Consider the following 10,903-nt stretch of genomic DNA (forward strand, 5'->3'; position numbering starts at 1 on the left):
AGCGTGGATTCAGAGGATGATATTATAGATTTGTCTCAGAAATTTTTGGATCTGACAGGGATCTTGTTAATGATCGTCCTACTGACAATACCTCAGTGAGTGACAACAATGGATATGATTCACCTAGTGAAGTTCTACTTACTTAAAGTAAACTGATCACATGAAGGATGCGATTCACCTAGTGAAGTTCCACTTACTTAAAGTAAACTGATCACTTCACTATTTAAATATGCACTCCCGAAAGATGAACTGAAGAAAGTTCCAAATGGTTATTTTTTCAAAAATGGTGTGTTTATGAGGAAATGGAGACCACCAGATGTGCCAGCTTCAGAGGACTGGGCTATTGTTTATCAAATTGTTGTTCCCAAAGCATGTCCTTCTGAAATATTGAGTTGCCCATGAACTCCCCATGGAGATCATTTAGGTGTCAACAAAACGGGTGACAAAATTATGAGATATTTCTTTTGGCCAAATATTAGGCAAGACATTTATCAATTTTGCAAAGCTTGTCATACCTGTTAGTTGGTCGTAAAGTCCAACCAGAGAAAGAAAAATAGAAAGAGAGAGAGATAGAAAGAAAAACAGAGAGAAAGAAAGAAAAATACAGAAAGATAAAGAGAGAGAGAATGGAAGAGACAAAGAAAGAAAGAAAAAGTGTAAGAAACAGACAAAGAAAGAAAACGACAGACAGAAAGAAAGAGACAAAGAAAGAAGGAAAAAGACAGATGGAAGAAACGAGAAAGAAAAAGACAGAAAGAGAGAGAAAAGAGGAAGAAAAAAGGGCGAAAGAAAGAAAATAAAACATAAGGCTGTTAAATTGCAACTTATTCATTGTGAGGATATGGTTTGAAGATTATCCATATCATAAGGGTTTATAACATTTGTACTGGTGTACTTTCATGTACTATGCAATTTTATGATAAAGTAATTTGTACAGGTTGTATTCTATTCATTATTGAAGTTGTATAATCCTTTAAATAATGTATTGTATATATAATGCAATCTTGCCAATGTATATATATAATGACTTAATTAAAAATTGGCTTATTTTTAGTATGAACGTTGTTTGGATTGAATTTGTATCTAGAAATATGCATGACTAGCTTACTGTGTTAGTTACATATGGCGAAACTCCTGCCAATTCTCCAAGGTTGTAGAATATTCGTAAACACAAGAATCAACAATATATCCACTTCCATAACCGATTAAATATGGTGCCTATAAAAAACAGCCAAGGCAACTCGCCAAAAAGAAACATATAAATCTGCTAGGAACCTGCTATAACCATGTACACTATAAACAGTGATTTTGCTAACCCTTATCAACCGGAAAACATACATTTGACTAGGAACAGTTATAAATTTCGAATGTCAGTGAATTCTCATCGGACATTAGTGATTTTATGAAAATATTATCTTACTTCGATGGTCCAACAATTCAGTGCCTGACAAAGCTAGCTTGCTAGCTTCCCGACAATTGTACGTACATCGACTTCAAGTTAACTTGCTGAATATCAAGGAGACTCTGAACTAGGAAGACGATTTTAGATTATTTGTAAGTTAGCGAAATCTTTGTTTATGAAACTTTGTTTGTAGTAATTAATCGTAATAGTTGCTATTGTAAATTGTACTGTTGTATATATATATATATGAAAACGTATTTGTGTCAAAAACAAAAAACGGTATGAATCAATCTTGTTGGTAAATAGCGTAAATTAATTGACATATCGACTTAAGACTATTTTAAATTCTCAATACGTATCAATTAGTCACTTCGTGCTTGCGATTTCTATGATTCCGCTTTATTAGCCCTAGAATTACCGTTAAATACTTATATATTTTTTTCTAAACAAATTGCTCATCAAAGTGATTGTCGGTCCATTTCTTTGTTGGTTACTTGGTTCTTAACAATATACGAGTCACACAATAAGCTCAAACGAATATACTACCAATATTACAATTATTTCAACTATGTGAAATCACCCATCTTGTATGTATTTTAAACTAAAAGTTGATTATTTTACATTTTTTTGCCAGTTCTTTCCATGGAGTATTCTAACAGACAAGACATACAATTACTTCATAAGGGCCCTCCATTGGTTGACAACAGTTCAAAAACAAGTTCATTAATCTAAGACTTAAGTGGAAAGAACTACTTTTGTGGAACAATGAGATGAACTGCAATGTAAAAAGTGAAAATTTAAATTTTAGGCAATTAAACATTTGAATGTATTATATGAAAATAAATACTGAATGCACCAAGTCAGGTTTTATTCTAATACTGTACTTTTATAACATTAAAATAAATTACAGTTTAACTCATGTTAAAACACCTACAGTAATTACAAGTACAAAGATCCATTTCAAACCATCGTCTAAAATAGTAAAATATACTTGTTCTAAAATACTCATTAGTGATTAAGAAATTTTGTTTTTGTTTTGCTTATGGCAAAGCTACTAAGGCTATCTGCCGCGATCACCTGATTTTCAACTGCTGACCAGAGGGAAGACAACTAGCCAGCAGCATTCACGGACAGTTGTTAGGCCAACTTTTGACTCACGAATAGTAGGATTGACAGTCGTAATTAATGCTCCCACGGCTGGAAGGGCGAGCGTATTCGAGGCCAAGTTTCGATCCTGCATATTGAGCATCGAGTGTCCTAACCACAAGGCCATGCCAGGGCACTTAAGAAGATTGTAAGGGCTACTGGTGAGATTTTACAAAAATACAATTTCGGTAATGCACACTGTTAGGACCAAAATGCAACTTAAACCATAACAAACAACGAAATATTGTCTGCTTCTTAACAAAAATTGTTAAGTTTCTTTCTAGTTATTTTAACATAACAGTGTGTGATATTGTTGTATAAAACTTATATGAAAAGCACTGGATACGCTTTAGTATTATTATAAACTTTATTCTTGGTACTTTCCCCTCTATACAAGCAGGATAAGTACACAGGAGAAGTTAAGTTTTAGTTAATTATAAAGCACTGAAAATATGGTTTTCACCAAAAATGTTATATATCTATTTTTAACAAACCTTGTAAACACTGCAAATAGGAATTAATCAATAACATGTTATGTATCTACAATAAAAAGTTTTAGGATACACACAATAATTGGGTATGTGCTACTAAATTTCTTCCCATATTTAAAATTCCAAACACTATATTTTCTCATAGGCAGACAAGTAAGCTTAAAAGCAAAAGTTTTGAACTACTGAATTTAACTTATTAAAATATCAAACAAGATAGTATTTCTAGTGTATCAAAAAAAAGCAATACTCAAATGATTAATGTTTCTATATGATGTCTTTAAAATAAAATATTACAGATTCCACCAAATGTACGTCACATATTTCTAGATTCAGAGCATCTAAAAATCTACATTAAACAATTTATTTTTTGTTGTTGTATGAAAATGGAGATGGGAAAAAGTTAAGATAATTATTGATTTCTGATAGATAATTTAAAATCAATGATGTATATGATAAGTGAATTACATCTTTCCCGATCTTGGACCACTGAAAGGTACTAAAAGTTTTAAATAATATTTGTAAACCAACTTTTCTCACACATAAGACACGTAATAAACCATAAATGTCACAACTCTTAAGACTTGTAACATATAAACCAGCAAACATTAAATTTAATAACAAGCAAAAAGAAAATACATTATTAACTTGTATCTTAGTATGAATAAAAACAAATAAAACTTTGAGATTTTCTAATAAAATATTATAAATAAATTGTTTAAAATACAAGAAATTAAATGTATACCAATGTAAAAATACTACAATAAAAATGCTAAAACAAAGCTTCTTGTATTACTCCATATTTAACCAAGTTAAAAGACTGACAAAAACATGTGGAAAAAACACAGTTCACCTTAATCCTTGACACCTAATATAATGGTTGAGAAATATGCAAGTATACCACAATTAAGGAAACAAGGGTTTCCAATGAGATTTTTTAAATTTCTAATCTCTTTCTCTTCAGAAACTGCGTGAACAAACTCCTAAACATACAGTCATGAACTTAGTTGTATTAACTAACTTCATGGTATGTAAAAACAAAGCAAGATTTATAATTATCATAATTCTTAACAATTATCTTGTTTTAAGACTTTTATTACCATACATCTCTTTCTTTTACTTACCTAAGTAAACGATTTGTAAATATAACTTACATCACTTAAAATTTTTGTTATCTATACCTACCATATAATTATATCTTCATTGAATTTAGTTTCTGGCTGAAACAAAAAAGTATTTTTTGCTTTCTTTAAGGCACTAATAAAGGACAAGTCACAAATTTAGCACAACCTATTCAAGTACAATATTTTTTACACTGTCTTTCTGTAAAGTACTTCTTTATAACTAACAATGCAAGATTTTACAAAATTCATACAAGATGACATATGATTAAGAAAATTTTCAAGATTTTTAAAGTAAATTTCATTTCTTTACTACTGCTTGCTCTGGATGATACTAATCACAAAAATACCAAGTGCTTATTGGCACTTCCAGCCCATTGTTTTTTCTATACTTAAAAAATACAGCCAGAGTCAGTCTGTATGCTTTCAATGAAAATATTCATGAAACCTATGTATGCACAGCATATTCAATATTTAGTTATAACACAATTTGGTGAGGAGAAAAAAAGAAAGGAACAAATAACAATGAGCTTAAAAACAGCATTGTGTTAGTACAACACAATCCAATATACATATAAAATTTTAAATAACACCACAGTATTTTGTTTTTCACACACCGATGTTAGCATCACCACCACACAGTAACTATGTACAACGTTTCATCTTTAACAATGAGATATGATCATGTATAACATCGAAGGTACATATGACTGTTAAAGATGAAACATTGTACAGAAATAAATCTATTATCCCATAAATAACTGTTTCAAAATGTCATATTTAACCAAATTTAAGTGGATACCTCTTAAAAAGCACATATCTAACAAGTTGTACTGAAAGAGTAAAAATTAGCAGCACAAGTACTTTAACTGAAAACATTTTAAATAAGCATTACATTTCCATATTCAGAAAAGTAAACTGGAGTACACACACACACACACAACAAAAAAAACACATAAAGAAAGCACCAGAAATTTTCAGGAGTACCAGTACCCATGTATGATCTCTTGGAGAAGTCTCCCTTTATTAAAACTACTACAGTACTTCATGCTTATGGCTGGTATTAGTCAGCTAAATCTTGCCTAAGACAAACTACTATGCATTCTCACTTGTTAAACTCAGGCAGTAAAGTGTTTAGGTTACTGTCTCGTAATGCCACAACACAGCTACAGCCATGGAAGAATTTATATAACACTCAGATATTTTATGTATGAATGAATTAAATAGGATAAATGAGAGAATACATGACCCATGAATGTTTCAGAAAAATTTAGTGTGAACCTTAGACAAAACTTCTTTAGCTTCAAAGACCTTTCTTTCTTTTCAATCTATAATTTTTTCTACATGTTTGCAGTATAGTTACATACTCTTAGTGTATAAAAACCATATATGTGTGTGTATGTATGTATGTATTTATTTCACTCTCAGTGATTGTCATACACCTGGTTAAATAGAAGCTTTAACATGGTATACGTAATTTTGTTTTGAAACTTCTTTCAGTAAAGGTGGTATATTTACTCCACTTCTATATCCAAATAAATATAATCTGGATAATACTGTTAACAAGAAATAACACAGCATTACTTTATTGTTACTAATTAGAATTTCCAACACAACATTTTGGATTAGGAAACCTGCATGTATTATTTATTTGCTAGAGGAGGTAAAATATAAAATAAGTAAAAACAACACTGGAGTTTTAGATTTATCACTGAGATTAAATATGTAATTCTCACCTTATTGCACAAGTCTAAAACACATGCATTCAAAAACGTATCTTACTTTGAAGGTTTTTCTTTAAGTTAGTTCAGGAAAACATTTTAGAGGAGTTCCAGGATAATATTCATTAATTATTATTTTAGGGTCAACAAAACAGCCACATCCCATTTTGATAAAGGCTACAAAATAATGGCACTTAAATATTGTAAAGATGCTTTCAGCAAAACAGCCATACAAAATAAACTTTAAAAGAGATTTATCTCCTATACATGTCAAAAACAACTATAAAGTTGTTTTTGTTAAGAACAGTCTAATGACTTACATTTTTCTTTAAAACTGTACTGCTGTTTAAAACCCCATAAAAATACAAAAATAAAACATATAATGAAAACTCATATAACAACTCCTGGCAGAAAACAGAGCACATCAGATGTATTTCTCACTTCTTTCATAAACAGCTGTTTAGATAGAACTTGAATATGTCACTAATTATTACATATCAACTTATACAACAGTCGAGTTCATCTTTAATACAACACTGGTGCTTACTGACAACTACTTTTCTGTATCTTACACATAAACAACTAAAAATAACATTTAAAAATTAAAAGTCTTACATATTCTTATGTCACAAAACACAACTTTACAAAAAATGTAACTGGTAAAGACATTATCTGGTCATTTTATGAGGCACTTTATTTAAGGGCACTTGAAGTAACCATCTTCTCAATAGTAGACTAAATTTTCTCTTGCAGAACAAAAATAGAACAACAGAAAGATTCGTTTACTTAGATGACTGTTTTCCTTGGAGAACTTTCATACTGTTTCTTCAGTCGTTTTTTCAGCTCCCCAGGAAACTTCTCATAACATCTTTTGCATACTGGTTTCAGGTCAAACTCAAAAAACTTAGTCCTAAAAATAAAAATTTAACTGAAATGAATCCACATTTTACTATATATTTATTGAAAGAAAAAATTTTACAGTTAACATACTTAAGATTTTGATTTAAGAAATATTCATGTAATTTTTATTAGCAGCCTGAGGTATACAGTTGTTAGTGAACTATAGTAACAACATGCATCTCCAATCACCTTGCCTCTGGTCATTCCCAGTTACCATTAAAAGCTTTGACCATCTTTCTGAACTCAATTGAAGCATTATTTGAAAGTACAGATGGCCCTTAAAATTGAATTCTCCTGGGAATATTATATTACAGGAATTTATAATTTTCCAATGAGTAGTTCTCACCTATTTCATAATTATAAAAGTATGCAAGACATGAAATATTAATGTTGCAAAGAAAGACATAACTATATTATTGAACCACATCAGAAATGTAAAGGAAGAAGTGATTCCAGCATAGCGACAAACAAAACAACAGGCTACTCTATAACTTGATACTGGTTGTGCACAAGAGGTAATAAAAACTTGCTTGTCTAAACATGGACTTATATAAGTACATAGCAATTCATTACAGCTAAACAAAGAACCTTCCTTAAACTAGTAAACAATATTGTTCTCAAAATTATTACAAGATCCATATTTACAAGTTTTTTTCCAAAGCCCACAGCCAAATGGAAGGCCAAATATTGAAAGTTGTACAAATAATATCTAACATGTATCAAGTGGAAGTATTTCATCACACTGAATATAGTATACGCAAACTTAACTTTCTGCAAAAGCCTAGGCAGTTTATTATCTTGAAATATGTTGACATATGAAGTAAAAGTGTTTTGAATTATGTTTGCTACTAAAGCTAAATATTTCTAATCTAATAATAATTAAAATAATAAGCTAACTATAAAAACCTACTTCTGGCTCATTTTTGTGTCACAAATTGCACAAGCAAAATGATTCACACACCAGGCTTTGTTTAGAGCTGAGAAAACTGCAAGAAAAACAAATGAACAAAGAATCATTAAAACAATTTTGCTGTTTTGATAAATTAATAATAAATCAAGTATCAATAAACCATTTTTGCTGTTTTGATACATTAATAACAAATCAAGTACTAATAAAAAATTTTTTGCTACTTTAATAAATTGATAACAAACCAAGTACCAATAAAACATTTTTGCTGATTCAATAAACTGACAACAAACCAAGTACTAAAACAAGTGTGATGTATATTTAAAAATTGTTTAAACCTTTCAGTTATGCATTTTAAAACATAACTAATACATAATTATCTAAAACATGATAGTAAGACCTAAATACAATGTAGACTGTCTCTAACTATAACATATTTAGGTTAGAAACAACCATAAGTGCTATAGATGATCAAGCAGCCAATAATACTACAGTCACAATTACATGTAATCCGTGACTAAAACTGAATTCAAGTTTCAAAATAACCATTGTTAGATTATAGTGTAAAATTATCACTTTCTAACAGGTATACACGTGTGTATGTAATGTCTACATGTAGGCTATAATGCTTAAACAAATCTTTTGAAGGTTGTTGTGGCAGCTGTCAGGGGTTGAAAAAATGTATTACTTTTTCAACTTTATTCATTCAGAGAACTTTGAAAGAAATATATCAAAAGGTTACGTAAGCATCTTATTGTCTAAATGTACCTCTACTCAACTATCATTGTATTATTGAAGATACAGAGAGCCAAAGTAGAGAATTTTCATAGCTCGTTGATCACATGACGATACATCTGAAGTTTTAAGTAGTTTTTAAAAGTTTACTTTGAAATAAAGGACTGAAAACTTGGATAAAATAAAACTTTGAATGATAACATACATTATAATATTAATTTCATTCACATACATTGATAGTAAATGTGTTTAATTAAATTGTGGATGTGACACAGTGACTTGCTCAGAAAAACACTTAAAGAGGCTCCTGTTACAAAAAGATTAACTATGAAATGTAGCCTGGTGGGGGGGGGGGGGGGGGTTAGAGCTTATTTAATTCTCCTTGTACTTGCACAAGTCATGTGGAAAGTGAAAAAGTAGAGATTTAGAACTATAATTTGCATGGTTGTTGACAGACCAAGAATGCCTCAAATAAGAAACTCTTTACACTCTTTTAGTTGTAAGTATACATGATTCTCATGATTCCTGGCATTCACAAATTTTACTGATGCCTCGACAGTATAAATTGCAACATTAAGCATCCCTTATGTGACATAATTTTTGTGTCTACTGACTGACTGACAGACAACAAACTACTATATAGTGATGTATATAGTGATAAGTCCCTCAACTTACCATTGACCCACAGGGGGCTTTTATGCTATAAAAATTGTCTATCTTATATCACACTCTGATAGTAGTTAACAAAAATAAAAACAATACCTATGGAGTTTCTTTCTCTTGACTTGAAAAGCACTAATACTGAACTATTTTTAAGGAATTGGCTATAGCTTTAGGAAACAGTTGGTTCACTATTGAACACAACTGAAAGTAATACATTAATATTTTATGCATTTTCATCTGAAGAAAAAAAAATCTTACCATCTCCAGCAATAACATTATTGCAGACAAAGCACAAATTACCAAACAACTGGTGGTAATGGGTTTCACAATAAGCAAGTCCTTTCTTTTCATAATGACGATGACCCAGGAAAGGTTTTTCACACTTGGCACATACAAAGTGCTAGTGTGAAGAAAATAAGGTATCAATTATAGTCATTAATAATCAGCTTACAGGATTTTTTTTATTAACAAGAAATTACTTCCTAAACTTCAGCTTCCCAAATATGTTAAGAAATAAACACATGCAAATATACAAAGCTTTCTTAAACCATGATTGCTTATAAACTATTGTCCAATGTCTAATGCATTAATTATTTTAAGTAATAAAGTTAATTTTAAATAATAAATACAAGTTGTTCAAGTCTTTCTTAGATCATAAAATTTTAAATCTAATTTTGGATAAAACTCAAATTTATGACTTTCTATTCAAGTTCTTTAACTACTGGTGAAGGCTTAGTGTAAACAACAACAACACCTTAGCAATGTGCCTAGCGAAACCTACTCCATGTTATTTAACAAGCAAAATCTCATTATTTTAGTTTAATCAGCAACTGTTAAATAATAATAATTACACCAGAGTTATATTATAATTAAAAATTCTCAATGGGTGATAAAACAAATGTAAGCTTAAAAGTAGAAGGGAAATGAAAATTTAAAATGCTCACTATGTCAAAAAAAAAGGTTAAAGTATAAGCGCAAAATATATTATGTAGTCAAAAATAAAACTAGAAATCTGGGACTATATGAATGAATCATATCTTCCTATTAAACACACTCATACAATAAAAGCGTTAGTATTACATTTATTTAACTTTAATACGACTTTAGTTATAGTTGATGTTTTCGTCAGTTTTATTTTGGTCAATGCTGTTCTTCCCAGGTAATTTTATACACAGGTAAAACGAACTTAAACTTCTTCAGGTTTACATGCATCAATTTATTACACAACTTTAAAATTGACAACTACTAAAAATTACCAGATACTATGACTTACTCAGTTTTGTCAATCTCCTAAACTTAACTAATCTTATTCTGACAATGAAAAATCAAGAAAATCTTTACACTTTATTGCCTTACCTCCACGTGCCAATGTTTACCCAAGGCAGTCACCACTCTCTCCTCAATAGGGCGACGACATGCTCCACAAATTGGGATTCCCATCTTATCATGGCAGCGTAAACAGTAAAGTTCATCTTTTACTTCACGAGCTTCAACTGTCAGTTCAATGCTGAAAATTTTGCATCATCCAATAATTTTCTATGAAACATCTCTAGTTCTGCTTATAACAAACATCAATGCTAAGTCTTTCTGAGAATTAAAAATAACAATTTCTAGAAACTAATATAAAAATAATCTTCCCTCTACAGTTACATATGTGAAATAACTATATCAAAAAGTAATATAGACTAAGTGTAATAATGTCTGGAGACGGCTTGAATGGGTAATGAAGAAAAACTTTAATATAAGTTTAACATAACAGCAAATGTACAACATTTCAACAAGGTTTTGTCATTATCAGATACAAAACCTTGTCGAAACGT

General features: G+C 30.2%; 1 protein-coding gene across 1 annotated transcript in view; it reads right to left on the reverse strand.

The window, feature by feature from the left end:
* Positions 1 to 3,755: 3,755 nt before the first annotated feature.
* Positions 3,756 to 10,903, reverse strand: part of LOC106463839 (LIM and senescent cell antigen-like-containing domain protein 1) — a 27,739-nt gene continuing 20,591 nt past the window's right edge. The window contains exons 7-10 of the mRNA XM_013923918.2: positions 10,440 to 10,590; positions 9,342 to 9,483; positions 7,689 to 7,764; positions 3,756 to 6,788 (exon numbers count right to left, since the gene is read on the reverse strand). Of these exons, the coding sequence (XP_013779372.1) occupies positions 6,665 to 6,788; positions 7,689 to 7,764; positions 9,342 to 9,483; positions 10,440 to 10,590 (493 nt within the window). The 3' untranslated portion in view covers positions 3,756 to 6,664. The remainder of the gene's footprint in view (positions 6,789 to 7,688; positions 7,765 to 9,341; positions 9,484 to 10,439; positions 10,591 to 10,903) is intronic.

Source organism: Limulus polyphemus, unplaced genomic scaffold (genome assembly GCF_000517525.1).
Source record: "Limulus polyphemus unplaced genomic scaffold, Limulus_polyphemus-2.1.2 Scaffold1496, whole genome shotgun sequence".
NCBI classification, from domain to species: Eukaryota; Metazoa; Arthropoda; class Merostomata; order Xiphosura; family Limulidae; genus Limulus; species Limulus polyphemus.